Source organism: Zingiber officinale, unplaced genomic scaffold (assembly GCF_018446385.1).
Source record: "Zingiber officinale cultivar Zhangliang unplaced genomic scaffold, Zo_v1.1 ctg79, whole genome shotgun sequence".
Lineage (NCBI taxonomy): Eukaryota > Viridiplantae > Streptophyta > Magnoliopsida > Zingiberales > Zingiberaceae > Zingiber > Zingiber officinale.
Genome location: NW_024589974.1, coordinates 421,976 through 440,893, shown reverse-complemented (window position 1 = coordinate 440,893; position 18,918 = coordinate 421,976). Strand labels below are relative to the sequence as shown.

General features: G+C 40.8%; 1 protein-coding gene across 1 annotated transcript; it reads left to right on the top strand.

Annotated features, from left to right (window-relative positions):
• Positions 1-15,956: 15,956 nt before the first annotated feature.
• Positions 15,957-18,299, top strand: LOC122037771 (putative kinase-like protein TMKL1). The gene is made up of 2 exons (XM_042597218.1): positions 15,957-17,422; positions 17,504-18,299. The coding sequence occupies exons 1-2, from the start codon at positions 16,036-16,038 to the stop codon at positions 18,142-18,144; spliced, it is 2,028 nt and encodes a 675-aa protein (XP_042453152.1). The 5' UTR covers positions 15,957-16,035; the 3' UTR covers positions 18,145-18,299.
• Positions 18,300-18,918: the final 619 nt, after the last annotated feature.

Genomic DNA, 18,918 nt, shown 5'->3' with positions numbered 1-18,918 from the left:
TCACATCAAAACTACCTTGGGGTACCAATAGATATCTCATTTGTAGTCAGTATGTGTGCTAGATATCAGACTTGTGCCAAGGAATCACACTGGGTTTATGTTAAAAGAATTTTTAGATACTTGAAGGGTACGTCCAACGTAGGAATGTGGTACCCTCGGGTAGGAAATTTTGAACTCTTAGAATACTCTGACTTCGATTATGTTGGCTGTAAACTCGATCGAAAAAGTACAAGTAGTGGTTGTTAACTACTTGGATCATCACTTGTCAACTAGTTTAGTAGAAAGTAGCATTGTGTTGCTTTATCTACTACTGAGACAGAGTATATTGCAATAGGAGAATGCGTTGCACAATTATCATGGATGATGCACACATTAAAAGACTATAATCTAAATTTTAAACATATACTATTTGCCACTTTTTACCTCCGTTGCTTGATCAATCTAGGAATGTGTTTCATAGAATAAGACTATTTTTTTTTCTTTCTTTAAAATAGTTTAAAAATTCTAAGCAAAATCTATACTTTTATTTTCTTAAAATTTTCATTTCCTTAGACTTTCAAAATAAATTTTAGTCTTAGTCTAGATTAGATTCATAGAAAGCATGTTCCTATAGATCTAGGACTTAACTATCTCATAAATACACTAGACTTACCTTGATTGTGTATTCACTAACTTAGAACGGTATGAGATGCATAAGCAGATTGCCTGAACTTATGATCCTTATATGTGTGCATCAACACAAGTCTGGGTGAGAAATACCAAATTACAGTGATCAGGTTAAGTAATCCATCTTAGTTAGATACTAACTGGGCACACATATTTAACTTGACTAACCAAGTGAACACTGCTATCTTCTGATAGTTAGTTAGCAACTATTGATTAGACATTGAAGGATACTTTCTAAGTGTTTAGATTATTTTTAATATCAGATTCAAGGGCAGAATATTTAAAACTAATTTTCAAAATAATTTAAATACAAAATGTCTTTAAAACTATTTTAAACATACTTTAAAAAAATATTTTCAAAAACACTCATACTTTTCCCTAATTCTTTTTGAAAAATTACTTTTGCAAATTATGTTGACATCATTTTTTGCAAGTGGGTTGAAAAATATAATACAACCACTATCAAAATCTTAAAAATATTTTCAAAATCTTGTTTAAGATAATTTGAAATTCATAGCACTAAAATTCTTCAACGCTCATTTCAAAATTATCCTTGAAAATCATTTTGCAAAAGTACTTTCCAAACCACTATTATGCTATTTTTGAAAATTACCTTGAAAGTTTCTTCAAAACTATTTGAACTTCAAACTTTATAGTTAGTTTTGTAAAAGTTATTTTTCAAAACTTAGTATAAAAATTCTAAACTTTCCTTGCACAAAATTCTAATATTTTTATATAAAATATAAGTATTTTGATGAACTTTTTTTAAAAAATGTTTATAAAACTCTTTTAACTCCTTTCCTCAATAATCCTGAAATTTTTTTGTTTAATTTTTTTTTTATTCTCACTGATAATTTTACTCTTATTTGTCATTTATCTGTTCATGTATTTTTGATGAATGTCAAAGGGGGCGGGTTTTTCTTACCAAGTCACACTCGACCATGTAGATTTGGTGAGCTCCTGGGCTGAGAACATCGGTCACACTCAACCACGTTCATTACATAAACATGGACATAAAATCAGGCACTTAACATAAACTTGATCACTACTTAAACATGGACATAATCGTAAATCTTCACATAAGCATGTAAATTCATAACGTAACCTTAAGCATATACTTGTGCATCAACATAGCATGAGCAAGCATAGCAACTTAGACATGGCATATTCGTAAACCTAAATGTAAGCATGTAAATTCATAATATAAGCTTCAACATAGACTTGTGCGTCAACATAGCATGAGCATGCTTAGCAACATAAACATGGCATAATCGTAAACCTAAACGTAGGCATGCAAATTCATATCATTCGTAAACCTAAACATAAGCATGCAAATTCATATCATTCGTAAACCTAGTAAACTATCATGATGCGAAGCAAGTGGAAACATAACTCAACTAAACTCAAAACCGAAACTCATCTAAGATATCTACACATACATGAATTTGAGGAACTAAAATAAAACATGATATGAGAAGAACATGAAGCAATGGTAGAGTAGCATCATAATAAATAACCTCTAAAATCAATGGATAAAATTCCTCATAAAAAGTTTGAACCTTAGAATCTCTATACTAAAATCGAGCATGTAAAGTTTTCTAACTTCCAAGGATAAACACATAGAAGAACATGAAGCTATTGTAGAGTTATCCTCAAGATAAATAACCCCTAAAATCAATGAATAAAACTCCTCTTAAAAATTTGAAACATAGAAATTCTATAACATAAATTGAGCACACCAAGTTCTCTAATTTCTAAGGGTAAACACATAGAAGAACATGAAGGAATTGCAAAGCAACATCATGGTGAATAAACTCAAAAATAGAATTTAAACTTCTCCCTATAAAATCCTAAACTTAGAGCTTCTACCCTATAATTTAAACTTTGCCCCGGTCCAACCAGAGCTCCCAACCTGGCAGGAGGAGAACTGCAAAAACACTGCCTGAGGTGAATTGGCATGATTGTTGGGGGTCCAACTATGGAGATTCCAACTGAGTGAGAAAGTCACATGCTCGTCGATTGGAGATTCATGCAGTTAGTTGTAGTGCAAAGCAGACGGTCGGCTCTGAAATTAGATTCAAGCCAAAAGACCTAGAGGGGGTGGAAGTCCCCCATGATGATGCTTTAATAATTAAGGTTGTTATAACCAATTACAATATTCATCGTACTTTTGTTGACACAGGAAGTTCAGTTAATATCATCTTTAAATAAGCATTTGAGCAGCTACAAATAGACCAAGTGAACTCCAACCCATGGCCACCCCTCTGTATGGGTTTATGGGCAATGAGGTCCACCCGCTCGGTCAAATAAAGTTGGTCATATCCTTATGGGAGGAGCCCCTAATGAGGACTCATTGATTGACTTTCATAGTCGTGGACACACCCTCTGCCTATAATGCTATTTTGGGCCGATCGACTCTAAATGAATTCTAGATGATCGTTTCCACCTTTTGCCATAAAGTGAAATTCCCTATGGACGACCAGGTGAGTGAAGTCAAGGATAATCAACTAGTGGCACACAAGTGCTACATAAAAATTGTCAAGACCAAAGACAACTCTGCCCAGAAGATACAATGGATGGAAGTCAACACTATCCGGGAGGCACCACCCACCTTGGTTTATGCGGAGAAAGACGAAGTTTAAATTCGACCAGACCGGCCGGAAGCCACTACTCAAGTAGCAGCAAACCTACCTCCAGAGCTTAAAGAAGAGCTCGTTGCGTGTTTAACATGTAACAATGATGTTTTTACTTGGGAGCCCAAAGAGATCACAGGAATCTCTCCCACAATCATGGAGCACGTACTCCATGTCTTCCCTGAAGCTCGGCCAATCAAGCAGAGAAAAAGAGAGTTTGGAGCATATCAAAACAAAATCATCCGAGCAGAAGTAGACAAGCTATTGGAGGTTGGTTATATCTAAGAAGTACAGTTCTCGAGCTGGCTAGCCAATGTAGTCCTGGTATCTGGGGAAATAAATAGAGGGTATGCATCAACTTTTGAGACCTCAACAAAGCATGCCCCAAGGATTATTACCCCTTGCTAAGGATTGACCAGGTAGAAGACTCAACTTCTAGATGATAGCTAATTTACATGTTGGATGTCTATCAAGGGTACCATTAAGTACTGCTCACCAAGGACAACTAAGAGAAGTTTAACTTCGTCACCGCTGAAGGCACTTATTGCTACAATGTTATGTCATTTAGATTAAAAAATGTAGGTGATACTTACCAACTGCTTATGAACAAAGTATTCTGGAAGCAGATCAAGTAGAATATGGAGGTTTATGTGGATGACATCCTATCAAGTCCCTCCGAGCGACCAACCTGTGTGCTGATGTGGAAGAGACTTGCCAGACCTTAAGGCAATATGGATTGAAACTTAATCTCAGTAAATGTTTGTTCAGAGTAAATAGCGGACGGCTCCTGAGATACATTATGATCGAGCGAGGGATAGAGGCCAACCCGAGCAAAGTTCAAGCCCTCCAAGACATGGCTCCCCCGCACAATATGAAGGAGACACAAAGATCGATAGGCCGGATTACCACCTTATCTCGCTTCATTTGTCGATCGGCTGATCAAAGCCTGCCTTTTTCCAAGATCCTCTGTTGGGTGACCAAATTCCAGTGGGATGCTGACTGTGACAAAGATTTTGAGAAACTAAAAAATTACTTATCCACCCTGCCTGCACTTGCTAAGCCAGTGGCGGGTGAATCTTTGTGGATGTATCTGTCAGCCAATGAGCATGCAATCAGGTTAGTATTAGTGAGGCAGGAGGGAAAAGATCAACAATTAACCTGTGTACTTTTTAACTCACTTATTAAAAGAAGTTGAGTATCGTTATACCGTACTCGAGAAATTAGCATATGGATTGGTCTTAACTGCTCAGAGGTTACACCCTTATTTTTTATCGCATCCAATCATAGTCCTGACTAGCAGCACCTTGGGCAAAGTGCTTGTCAAACCTGAAGCCTCTAGGAGGTTGATCAAGTGGACCACAGAACTCAATGAGTATGATATACAATATTAACTTCGAGCGGCCATTAAAGCCCAAGCCTTAGCTGGCGTTATCATTGAGGTACAAAACATTGAACCTGAAGAAACTTGGAAAATATATGAAGATAGATCCTCTACTCGGCAAGGCAGAGGGATAGGTATTCACATGATATCACCCAGGAAAGATAGAATGCAATTATCTATTGGTCTAAATTATTGGGCTACTAAAAATGAAGCAGAATACAAAACATTGATAGTCGGCTTACAAGTCGCCCAGCATGTAGGCGCCGCCCGAGTTTTAATTTATTCCAACTCTCAACTAGTCGCCCAGCAGTTGTCAAACAACTTCAAAATTAACAATGAGTGGCTCAAGCTTTATACAGAAACCTTCGAAAAACTTAGAGCCGAGTTTTAGGAGGTAATCATGTGGAAGGTTCCCCGAGCAGCAAATCAGACAACAGACGACTTGGCTAAATTATCTTCTACTATAGTCCCATGGACCTTAGAGAAGCCTATAGAACAGACATTATTGGTGGCTTGTATCGAGTGGTCGGTTGACCTAGACTTGTAGAGTGATTGGAGAACACCCATCATGTTTTTTCTACAACAAGGCATCTTACCAGCTAATGGAGAACAGGCACACATGATCAAGAAAAGAGCCAGTCGATTCACTATGACCAAGGACCATCTCTATAAATGGGTTTTCTCATGTCCTCTACTAAAATGCATTGGCCCGGATGACATGCAATACATTTTACAAGAGGTACATCAAGGTTCTTGTGGAAGTCATGCGAGCAGACAGTCTCTTGCTCAGAAAATATTATTGGTAAGATATTTTTGGCCTACCTTGCAAGCTGATGCAGCTCGATTAGTAAGAATCTGCTTGTCCTGCCAGAAACACTAGAACATCCCACACCACCTCACGGAGTTGTTGAGAACTTCCATTGTCTCTTGCTCATTCGATCAGTGAGATATGGATATAATGAGGAGAACAAGCGCATACAGTCAAGAAAAAGGAGTATATCGATTCACTATGATCGGGGACCATATCTATAAACGGGATTTCTTATGTCCTCTACTCAAATGAATTAGCTTGGATGACGTGCAATACATTTTACAAGAGGTACATCAAGGTTCTTGTGGAAGTCATGCGAGCGTCAGTCTCTCGCTCGGAAAATATTACTGGACGGATATTTTTAGCCTACCTTACAAGCTGATGTAGCTCGATTAGTAAGAATCTGCTTGTCCTGCTAGAAACACCATAACATCCCATACCACCCCACGGAATTGTTGAGAACTTCCATTCTCCTGCCCGTTCGATCAATGAGGTATGGATATAGTGGAGTATTTTCCTTTAGCACCTGCCTAGAAAAAATTCTTGCTAATAGCAGTGGACTATTTCTCTAAATAGGTGGAGGCTAAGCCATTAGCTAAGATAATCGAGTATATGGTTATCAAATTCTTATGGCAGCATATTATTTACATGTTCGAAGTTCCATATAAACTAGCTTCACATAATGGAAAATAATTCTAGGGCAAAGAAATCTAAGAGCGGTGTTCAACCTATGGTATCATCCAGACCTTCACATCTGTGGCTTATCCCTAGAGTAATGACCAGACGGAGGTAACAAATAGAGAAATTATTAGAGGGCTAAAAACCAAACTAGACCTCGTTGGATGAAGTTAGTTGATGAGTTGCCTAGTGTGCTATAAGCATATCATACAACTTCTCGAGAAGCGATAGGTATAACTCATTTCCATCTGATTTATGGTGGTGAAGCAGTGGTCACGGTTGAAATTGGTGTGGAGTTTGATCGGAGGTGACTGTACGACAAAGACAATGTCGATCGGTGCCTCATGGAGCTTGATCTGATAGAAGAAATAAAAAACAAGGCAACAGCTCGGTTAATGGCATACCATCAAAAGATGAGACAAAATTACAACAAAAGGGTTATACCCCGGTTTTTCAGGTTGGCGATATGGTCTGGAAGCGGATTAAACCGGTCGGAGATGTTAACAAGCTAGAGCCACAGTGGAGAGGACCTTATAAAGTGGTACAAAAGCTCGTCTCATGCTCCTATTACCTCGAACATGCAGAAGGTAAAAGGTTGGAGTGACCCTAGAGCGCACATCATCTATAGTCCTATAGGGTTTGAAAAGTATGCTTGTAATTTGCTCATGTATTATGTTAAACTTCTACTCTTAATGAGAATACAGGCGAATTCATCAAAAAATCTCTCAAAATTATAAGCCCCCGGGTTTCAGACCGGGTCTATCTTAGACTCTTGAGAAACTAGCTGAGTTGCGAGCATGCTCTCACACCTCAGAGATTCTAAGTTCCTAGATTTTAGACTGGGCCTATCTCAGACTCCCGAGTCGCTGATTGAGTTATAAGCGAGCATACTCTCACACCACAAAATTATAAGCCCTCGAATTTCAGGCCAGGCTTGTCCTGGACTCCCAAGCCACCGGCCGAGTTATAAGCGAACATTCTCTCGTACCTCAAAATTATAAACCCCCGGATTTCAAACCGGGTCTATCCCAGACTCCTGAGCCACCAGCCAAGTAATAAGCGAGCATGCTCTCGCGCCTTAGAGATTCTAAGCCTTCGAATTTCAGATCGGACATGTCCTAGACTCCCGAGCCACTGACTGGGTTATAAGCGAGCACACTCTCGCGTCTCAAAATTATAAGCCCTCGGGTTTTAGAACGGGCATGTCCAACCCTATAATCATTTTTTACTAGCTACAAAGATAAACCGAGAAACGCTCAAAATGGACGGTCCATCATCCCAGCATTCATAGATCCAATGGCAGAGCAAGAAATGGTAGCTCATGTGGACTAAAAATATCCTCCGAATGGGTCACCGGACTAAAAGCTCTTCTTTTAATTGGAAAATTCAAAATGGATACTGTGAATAAGTAAAATTAACCTAATCATGGCCCCGAGCTACAACCCAGATAAGCTATTGTCGAGCTCCATCGTTACTTAGGTCAATTCATTTGTTAAGTTGTGGAAGTTGAAATTTTAAATGCATGAGAAATTGAGAAGATGATTTACCATTTCACCATTACCATGGGGGCGCTTCTCTTCTGTTATATATATTGTGCGTCGATATTAGAGGATCATAAAATACATAGTTAGGATGATGGAGAGGGCACCGTACGACAAAGCTAGTGTAAAGAAAGGGCACTGGTCACAGGAGGAAGACAAGCAGCTCAAGGAGTTCATAGAGAAGCATAGAAGTGATGGCAACTGATCTCTCTCCCTCGTTAAGGCTGGGACTATTGTCGTATGCATTATACGTACAGATAATAATAGAAAATAAATTTAAATTAATTTTAATTAATTAAGATTTATTAAATTTGACATCACCATTAAAATCAAAAGTGACATAAATTAAATAATAAAATAATACTTTTAAATCTATTATATTTATTACTATAGGTACAATCATATGTCATATTTAAAAGAAATAAAAGAGAATTATTAAAATTAACCGGATCAAATCATCAAATTAAACCAAATTAATATTAGAATTTCTCTAATAATTCTATTATAATTATTAGAATAATTCTATTATTAATTAATTAATTAATTGACCAAGTATTTTTTGAACATTATATAGTATATTATCCTTAGAACAAATATCAATGAATAATAATATTTATTATTACCCTCACATTATTTTTTTCTCTCTTCTTATTCTTTCTCTTTAACATGATATCAAAGCCTTTATTCTTTTTTTCATTGCGCCGCCACCACCATATCTTATTTCCTCTTTGTATTATTCTTTTCCCTTTCTCAAGACAAAGTTTTCATTTATTAATATGATTTTATTTCTTTTTCTATCTCCACTTTCCCTTCTTCTTCATCTTCCGCTGCCATCGCCGTCGCCAAGGGATTTTCCAGTAGCAGTCGAGAAGTGATTTCTCCTTTCTCTGTTGTCGATGCCAACTTACTACAGGTGCATCTTCTTCTGTTGTTGACCCCACGGATCATCCGAGATGGTAAGTGATGAAGGAGCCACCCCTTTCTGAAGAATCCGACTCGAGCGGCCTGTTGCTGCCACCCTTTCTCAAGAAGTCGGCTCGTTGCCACTACCGATTGGCTCTCCTTCTCTTCTGCTGACACTAACCAAAAAGGGGATTCGCTGCTGCTACCTCTTTTCTGCCACTACTAGCCACAGGAGCATCTCCTTCGTAATCTGCAAAGCCAACATCATCTACAGAACAAGTTATTTTACTTTAGATGTCAAATACTCAATACCATCAAGAAGGCCAAAAATGAAATTTAGATCGATGTCAGATTTGTCACATCGTTGGTCATATTAGAAATCTATGCCCTAAAAGACTTGATTGGTCTCGGGTAAAATGTCAAATTTGTCTTAGAAATGGACATTTTGGTATTCAATGTTCTAGTCAATTTGACTCAAATTTCATTGATGGTCCTACAGCCTTAAGACAACCGTCTATTTCACAAGTATATCCTAAAGTTCTCTTATCTATGTCTACTTGTGGTAAAACCCCAGAGTTTTTATCTATTGATTGGTATATTGACATTGGAGCAACTCATCATGTCACATCAGATTATAATATTCTTACAGACATAATACCATATTATGGCTCAGATACGGTTCAAGTAGGCGATGGTTCAGGTTTACAAATCGCTAATTTTGGAAACACATATGTTCATTTATCTAATCGAACTTTTCACATGCGCAATGTCTTTCATGTTCCATCTATCATTAAAAATTTACTTTCTATATGTCAGTTTTGTCTTGATAACAATGTCATTTTTTAGTTTCATCATAATCATTATCTTATAAAAGATAAATGAACAAATGCTATTGTGTTTTATGGGAGTATCAAAAATGACCTCTACTATCTACAGAGTTCTTCAATCAAAGTTTTTGTTGGTGAACACACAAATAAATTAGCTTGATATGCTTGACTTGGTCATCCTTCCCTTCGTATTGTTCAATTAATCATCAATAGGTATAGTTTACCTACTTTCATTACTTCCTCTCCATCTTATTCATGTAGGGTCTGCATGGAATCTAAAAGTCATAAGCTACCTTTCTCTTTATCTGATCATGTTTCTAATTTTCCACTTGAAATAATACATTCTGATGTTTGAGGCCCTACACCTATTTTGTCTAATCAAGATTTCCAATATTATGTTACCTTAATTGATCATTTTAGTAAATATACTTGACTCTATCCTATGAGAAGGAAATTTGATTTATTTGATATATTCTGTAATTTTCAAATTCAAGTTGAATGATATTTTAATCATAAAATACTTTCTTTTCATTCTGATTGGGGAGATGAATATCAAGCTCTCCATCGTCATCTTGTGTCTTGTGGAATTGTCCATCGAGTCTCTTATCCTTATACTTCACAACAAAATGGCTTTGCTAAGAGAAAGCATAGACATATAGTTGAAATTGCCTTAGCTCTTCTTCATCATACATCGGTTCTGTGTAAATTTTAGGATAAAACTGTTAACACTACATATATCTCATAAATCGACTTCCTACATCATTGCTCAATCATAAGTGTCCTTTTAAAAGACTTTATAATCAAACTCCTGATTACACTTTCCTTCGAATTTTTGGTTGTGCATGTTATCCGTGGTTAAACCCTTACTCTAAACACAAACTTATAACTCTCATTCTCTACAATGTATTTTAGTTAATTATAGCAATTCACACCTTGATTATCGTTGCTTGCATATACCAACGAGCCGAATTTATATGTCACGGCATGTTACTTTTAATGAGTCTTTATTCCCTTTTACAGTAGCTTCGCCGATCTCTGCTCCAGATACTGTTGGACCCCGTGGTTGTTTTGATGTGATCAACCAAGTTAAGTTAGGTTCTGTTTGGTTTTGATCCCTGTCTCTAAGTGTGCAGGAGCTTAGGAGTGCAGGAAGTCGAGCGGAAGATGCAGCTAGCAAGAAGGACGACACGGGAAGGGAGTCGACCGACTCGGTGCGTCAGAAGGACAAAAGAGCTGCGGAAGAGTACTCTGGTGGATGAGAAGAACGTGTGCGACGTTCGAGGGATGAGAAGCCGGGACGGAAGCCTGCTCGAGGAGCAGGTCGAAAATTAAGTTCGGGTGAGCCCTATTTCGATTGGCCGCAATCACCCAAGTAATCAGAACTTCGAAAGCTGAAAAGAAGAAGAAAGAAGCTGGAAAGAGAGCTGGAGGCGCCCTCAACAGTTGTTGGAGGCGCCTCCAACATCAAGCTGATGAAGGCACCCTCAATGGCATTGAGGTCGCCCTCAACAACCTTGGAGGCGCCCTCAATGTCCTTGGAGGTGCCTTCAACTTGGTCAATCTTGCCATTTCTAATCGGATAAAGTTTTATCCGCATATCCTCTTGGAGGCGCCCTCAGCCTCCTTCAAGACTCAAGGTAGAATTTCCAAGATCTATATAAAGGCCTCTAGAGCTAGGAATTAGGGAATCAACTCGGTATTCAATTCCTGGCAACATATGAGCTTCCTTAGTGTGTAAAAAGGCTTCTCCGCCTATAGTGAAGGAGACATTTCTAATAGAGTTGTTCAACCGCCTTGGATTAACAACCCACCTAAGTTGTAACCAAGTTAATTTCATAAGTCTCTTATTTTCTGCTTCGTTTATTTTTATTATTGTTGTTATTTTTAAAGTTGAAAGCACGAGGAGGGTATTTTTTTTTTCTTTTGTAGGTAATTCACCTCTCCCCTCTTGTCGGCCCCGTTGCACCAACAAGTGGTATCAGAGTCATACCACCTCAGAAGGACTGACTGCCAACTGAAGCATCAAGATCAAGACGATGGCCGGTGCAAACATTCATCCCCGAAATTCGACGGAGACTTCACAACATGGAAACGCCGAATGGAGGTATTCTTCAAAACAGAATTTGATATTCTTTTAATTATGAAATACGATTTTTCAGCCCCTAAAGACAAGGAAGAATACAACTGGACGAAAAAGAAGCAAGCTGATTTCGTGGCCAACGGAAAAGCAGAATTCGATCTACTCAGTGTCCTGCCACCCCAGGAGGTAAGTCGGATCGGAAGCTATGACTCCGGTAAAGACTTCTGGGAAAAATTCCTGGAGCTCCACGAAGGCACCTCAGAAGCAAAGTTAGCAAGGCGCGACATCCGCCGGACTCAGCTGACAAATCTCCGGATGAATAACGGTGAAAAAGTAGTGCAACTCCAAGCAAGAATCAAGGAGCTGATAACTCAACTACGCAATCTCAGAGAAATGGTAACAAACCGAGACTCGATACGGTATGCTCTCAACGCCTTTCCAAGAATTCCATAATGAGCGCCCTTAATAGATGCATACTACATCTCTAAGGACTTTGAGGTAAGTACGCTAGAAAATTTATTTTCTACATTTGAACTTCATGAATCTCGAATTGTAGAACCTAAAGAGAACTCAAATCACAATGTCGCCCTACAAGTCGAGATGGATGATCCCGACTCCGAAGCATCGATCGATGAAAATAAAGCGGTACTATTGGTAAGGAAATTAAATAAGTTTATTAAAACTAATAAATTTAGATCACAGTATAGAAAGCATCAACACAACAGAAGGATAATCCGATGCTACAACTGCAACGAGGAAGGGCACATCAAGGATGACTGCCCAAAGTTAAAGAAAAGGGACAAGGAGAAGTCCCAAAGACCGACGCCCACTAAACGCAAGAGTCTGAAGGCTACATGGGATGAATCATCATCCTCCGAATCTGAAGTCGAAGCCTTCTCGGGATTAGCACTGATGGCCAACCATCAAGTAGAAGAAGATGAGACCGGCTCAGAAATGAGCATAGAAGAAGGGGGAGGATCATCAGAAGAAGAAAGCTGCGATGGAGGGGGAGCATCAGAAATTGAGGTAAGTAAGGTGCGTGCTCTAACTCCCAAGCAATCCTTTCAATTCATTAAAGTGCTTACTAAAGATTTAGTTAAATTAGAAAAGGAAAATGATGAGTTAAAGTTAAACTTAGCAAAAGCATGTCCTCTATAAATGTACGATAATCTAAAATTAGAAAATGAAAAATTAAAAATTGAAATTGAAAAATAATCATGCATGCTTAAATAAATTCCAAAAATCAAAACTTAGAATTTATGGTAAATTAAATTGGTATATTAAATATCACCAAGGTCAACTTAGAAAAATACCTAAAGGATATATACCCACTAAGTTTTTAACTAACCCAGTAGGAAGGAATCTCTATTGGGTTCCAAAATCTTTTCTAGATTAAATTTTTAAATTAGCGCTTTCAGCAAGAAAAATTAAATAGATAATTTCTTTATGAGGTTTTGTCTAAGAAAGTGGTTGTTGCTCCAATAACCAAGAAGGCCTAGTAACTCGCCACTGCCTTGAAGCCAAAATACTGAAATAAAATGTTTAATTAACTTGCTGATAAAGCATGAAAATAGAAATTAAATAATGCTTTAACAAGTTTTTGTTTAAACATTTTTAGAAATTTCTCAAAAATACTTTCAAAATTCCTACACCATTTAAATATCAGAGTTCTTCGTTAACTTAGAATCTATTTTCTCCTACTCCGTCTTTTGCTGTGATCAAAGGAGGAGAGATAGGGAACAAATTTAGGGGGAGTTAATTTTTTTTTTCAAATTAGTACTTAAATTTTTTTTGGATAGGAACAAGTTAATATTTTTTTGCAAATTCTATTATGGCAATCTTTATCTTTAAAATGTTAGTTTAGTAATTTCTTTAAATTACTACTTGTCTGTTTTTTTCCCCTAACTTGAACTTGTGTTGATACACATCAAAAAGAGGGGAATTGTTGGACCCCGTGGTTGTTTTGATGTGATCAACCAAGTTAGGTTAGGTCCTGTTTGATTTTGATCCCTGTGTCTAAGTGTGCTGGAGCTTAGGAGCGTAGGAAGTCGAGCGGAAGACGTAGCTAGCGAGAAGGACGGCACGGGAAGGAAGCTGACGGGCTCGGTGCGTCCGAAGGACGAAAGAGCTACGGAAGAGTACTCCGATGGATGAGAAGAACGTGCACGACGTTCGAGGGATAAGAAGCCAGGGCGGAAGCCTGCTCGAGGAGCAGACTGAAAATTAGGTTCAGGTGAGTCCTATTTCGATTGGCCGCAATCACCCAAGTAATCGGAACTTCAGAAGCTAAAAAAAAGAAGAAAGAAGCTGGAAAGATAGCTGAAAGCGCCCTTAACAGTCGATGGATTGTGTTAAATTATTCAGAATTTAAATTTGAGTCCTGTTTAAATTATTCAAAATTTAATTTGAGCATATCTAAATTTAAATTGTGTTAAAAAAATTAAATTTCTATTTGAATTCAGCTTTCGAGCGGCTCGTGAACAATCGATTAAATATTATGGATTCAAATTTAGTTCAAAAAAATTATCGATCAAGTTCAAATTTAGCTCAAATTTAATAATTTTAAATACAAATTAAATATTTTTTTAATTAATTTAAAAAACTTATGAACTTCATTTTGCACCCCTACACCACATCTGTTTCAGGAAGGACTGCACTGGGCCAGTGGCCACTGATAATAATTGTACTCTCCACATTCCAACTTGGGCCACAGTCCTGGCCAGCACACTGGGCCTCTGTAAACATGGGACGGTCCGATCGAGAAACTATGAAGTACTTACCATATACGATCAAACAGTCACAGCAGCAAAAGAAAAATGAGTTGTGATACTTATCTAGATGAATTTTTTAGATGAAAATTCTAGATAAATATTATTTCTCAAGAAAAATATAGAGGACAGAACAGAATAAAATCTGCCGTATCTTTGTCTCAATATCTATTTCAATTCGAAAGGACTTTTTTGAGCTTTCCTATCAAATCTGACCAATCCATATTCGACCAACAAGCGTGCTGACTTTATAATGCTGTAACCTTTATTGCAGATGTTAAATCATGTCCCTCTTCCTTTTAAAAGGAGTCCTTCAATATTAATAGTTTTAACAGATTAAACAACTCCTACTTGTAGTTTCAGTTCCCATAAAAAAATAAAAAATTGATCAGCGTGCTGGAAAAGGGAGCACGATACGGTACTCCAAGCTGAAGCATCAGTTGCTGAGCAGAGGAGAAACGATGACATGAATCCTGTGAAATCTGTTGTTGCCTTGCTCGAGAGGATGAAGAACCAGCTGTGCGTTGCAATTCCAACAACACACGGCGCCTATGGCTTCCGTGCTGTCTCTAGCCAGTCGTGTTCTTGTAAGAGAACAGTTCTCTTAGGCTACAGAGGACTTTCAAAGGGCCCGCCGCTGAGCTGAGTCGCTTGGCCTTGTAGATCGATAGAGGTGTGTTACATGATTCGGCTAGTTTAGGACCTGATTTAGTGGCAACACGACCAGGTTTGTTCTAGCTAAAGTCGGAACGAGGCCAAAGCGAACTTAGGTTAGGTGCCAACCTCGATTAACTTGGGTCACACTTAAGATGACCCAAGTTCGTGCATTTGTTGAAATTTCTTAAAAGGTGCGTCATAATTTTGTATTTCTATACAAATTTACGATCAATGGATCGCTTGACTAGGTCGGCCAAACAACCATGCAACCAGATCAAGCGATCACGACCACGAGGTTAGTCGGCTAGGTATAACGATCGGTCAAGCTGAGCAACTAGGATGTTCATGCGGCTAGCAGCATCATGGTCACTCGACCATGACTACATAGCCATGGACGCATGACTTGATTGCATGACTATCTATTATATCAAGATATATCTTCGGTATGATTCAATATATTCAAAATAAATCATAAGAATATTTATCCTAGCTAGAAATCCAACAAAATATTTCTGTATCCATTAAAAATTAATCCTAAAATTTATTTCATTAAACAAACAAACGCACGTATAAATACCAACTAAACGACTTACTTCCTGACCGTCTGATCACACGATTGTGGATTTTTTTAAAAAAAAACAAAACAAAACATAATAAGAAGCAAAATATTTTAGAAAAAGGGTATTCTTTAAAATAAAAATGTGAAATTATAATGGGCGTTATAGAAAATTTTAAAATTCAAATGTGTCTTTTGGAAAATGCTGTAAAATAAATGATAAAAAAAACGACCATCGCGGTTCTTTCGTCGCCCACCTTCCAGCTTTTTCAAAGACCCTTTTCCATTCGTCAAATTCCACCCAAACGTCCACCCCATTCCTCTCTAACCAATTAGGTGCAGGGACGAAACAGGAATGTGGGACCCCAGACGTTGCCACTGTGTCTGGGTTTACCTTGAATGTGATGCTCGAGAAACTCTTGCTGCAAAGCTAAAACCCCCCTCCTCGAAACCTTCTCTTCGTCGCTGCCTCGCTCCCTCTCTCTCTCTCTCTCTCTGTCTCTCCTGCTCTGCTCTCTGGCCTTCCATCCAAAAATGTCGCCTTTCCCCTCAAAAACGGCTACTTTCTCCTTGTTCTTTATCTTCGTCTTCGCCTTGTCTTCGTTTTCTTCCTCGCAGCCCACCTCGCCCGACGTCCTCCTCCTCCTCAATACCATCAGGCCGGCGCTTGAAGGCGCTGCGGCGGCCAACGCAGAGCTCTCTTCCTGGAACACCTCGCTCCCCCTTTGCCTCTGGCGCGGCCTCCGGTGGTCTGCCGGCGGATCCGCTGCATCCGCCCTTCGTTGCGACAACGACTCCGCCCTCCGCTCCAACCTCTCCCTCTCCTTAGAACCCTCGCTTCGCCTCCTCTCCATCCGCCTTCCTGCCGCAGCCCTCGCCGGGTCTCTACCTCCGGAGCTCGGCCAGTTCTCTTTCCTCGAGGCTCTCTACCTCGGCGTCAACTCGCTCAAGGGGACCATCCCCCTCGAGCTCGGGAACGCGCCGGCCCTCGCTGAGCTCGACCTCGCCGAGAATGCTCTCGACGGCGCACTGCCGCCTTCTATCTGGAACCTCTGCGGGCGCCTCATTTTGCTCCGCGTCCATGGGAATAACCTCTCCGGGAACGTTCCTGACCCTGCGGATCCTAGCGAGACCTGCGCCAGGCTAAGGGTTCTTGACTTGGGACGCAACCGCTTCCAGGGACCCTTTCCTGAGTTCATCGGCGGGTTCCGTGAGCTGACGGATCTCGACCTCAGCAGCAACAACTTCTCCGGTTCAATCCCAGACTCGATCGGGGGGTTCAGGAACCTGCAAAGGCTGAATCTTACTTACAACAACTTCACCGGGCCACTTCCGGCGTCATTCCAGGACTCGCGGTTCACGGCGGAGGCCTTCCAGGGGAACAACCCGGGGCTCTGTGGCCGGCCACTGGACAGATGCGGGTCGAGTCCCGGCCTTAGCTCCGGCGCTATTGCGGGCATCGTGATCGGTTTACTGGCCGGTGCGGTGGTCCTTGCGTCGGTGTCCATTGGATGGGTGCAGGGAAGAAATAGAAGAAACAGGGCAAGGCAGACGGAAGAAGAGGAGGAAATCGTCTTCGAGGAAGACGGGAACAGCGGAGACGGGAGGTTGATGCTGTTCCAGGGCGGCGAGCACCTTACGCTCAACGACGTGCTGAACGCCACCGGGCAGGTGATGGAAAAGACAAGCTACGGGACGGTCTACAAAGCGAAGCTCACGGACGGCGGCAACATCACTCTTCGGCTACTGCGGGAAGGAACCTGCAAGGATCAAGCTGAGTGCTTGCCGGTTGTGCGGCAGCTCGCCCGAGTCCGGCACGAGAACTTGGTGGCGCTGCGAGCGTTCTACCAGGGGAATCGAGGGGAGAAGCTCCTCGTCGGAGACTACCACCCCAATCGAACCCTCCATGACCTTCTTCACGGTAATTTACCCTTTGCAACGGATCAAAGTCGTCGTCTTTTTCGATTTCGTTGATTAAAATTACAATTTGATGATTGCGCAGACACAAGAGCAGGTAAGCCGCTGCTGAACTGGACTCGCCGGCACAAGATCGCCGTGGGAGTGGCACGTGGGCTGGCGCACCTCCACGCGGGGCTGGAGACGCCGGTGACGCACGGCAACGTGCGGTCGAAGAACGTGCTGGTGGACGAGTTCTTCGTGCCGCGGCTGACGGAGTTCGGGATCGACAAGCTTCTGGTCGCAGCAGTGGCGGACGAGATGGTGTCGGCGGCGAAGGCGGACGGGTACAAGGCGCCGGAGCTGCAGAGGATGAAGAAGTGCAACGCGAGGACGGACGTGTATTCCTTCGGGATACTGCTACTGGAGATCCTGCTCGGGAAGAAGCCCGGGAAGGGGACGGGCAAGGAGGGCGACGGGGCGGACCTGCCGGCGGTGGTGAAGGCGGCGGTGCTGGAGGAGGCGACGATGGAGGTGTTCGACATGGAGGTGATGAAGGGGGTGAAGAGCCCGATGGAGGAGGGGCTGGTGCAGGCGCTGAAGCTGGCGATGGGATGCTGCGCACCGGTGGCGGCAGTGCGGCCGGACATGAGCGAGGTGGTGAAGCAGCTGGAGGAGAACAGGCCGAGGAACAGGTCGGCGCTTTACACGCCCACCGACAGGAGCGAGATAGGGACGCCATTTTAACGCCATTAACAACCGGAACTTGCTTCTGGAGATACAAACTCTGTAATTGTGCCACATCCGTTGAAAATCTTTGAACTGCAATCTTAATTTCATGAAACAAACGATAGAACATTTTGGTTTCGATGTGACACAATTGGAACGGGAATTTGATGCTATCTCGAAGGTGTTTTAGATTGATTTGATTTAAGATGATAATAATAATAATAATTTCCAAGGCATTGATTTGTTCATCTGAATCCAAAATCCATCGCTGAGGGCTTCAAAACTTGCCACTTTGCTGTATGTGTATCTCGCTTCATAGGTCAACAGATGGGGAGATAGAACATTTTTTCCTATAGCAGCAGTTGTCGGACCGAGCAATGCAGGGGCTCCGGTGGAGGCCTCTGGCGGCTTGCTGGTAGTTGTCGGGGCTCTAGTGAAGGTCTCTGGTGGTGGCGACAGTGAAGGTCTCTAGCGGCGGCGGTGATGATTGAAAGGATTAGAAGGGAAGTCAAGACGATCTTTTAATAACTTGCACCATTACAATCGTCACCTTGCAATTTGCATCGAGTTCGAGAGTGACTTGATCCAAGTCTAGTTTAGATTGGTAGGTTGGATTTAACTTGAATGTGACTCGAACTAACTCTAGTCGAGCTCAGTCATGAGTCGGCTGACTTGATCCAAATTCAGCCCTAAGTTGAGTAACTCTACTTGAGTGTGTTGACTTAATCCTGACCTAATTTGTAAGTACACTGAAATAGTTTTGATGTGATCAACCGAGTTAAGTTAGGTCAT

What these genes read in the sequence shown, in the direction of transcription:
- LOC122037771 (XM_042597218.1), top strand. Translation starts at nt 16,036, where the DNA reads ATGTCGCCTTTCCCCTCAAAAACGGCTACTTTCTCCTTGTTCTTTATC. An exon ending in CCTCCATGACCTTCTTCACG is followed by an intron (nt 17,423 to 17,503) that starts GTAATTTACCCT and finishes ATGATTGCGCAG; the next exon opens with ACACAAGAGCAGGTAAGCCG.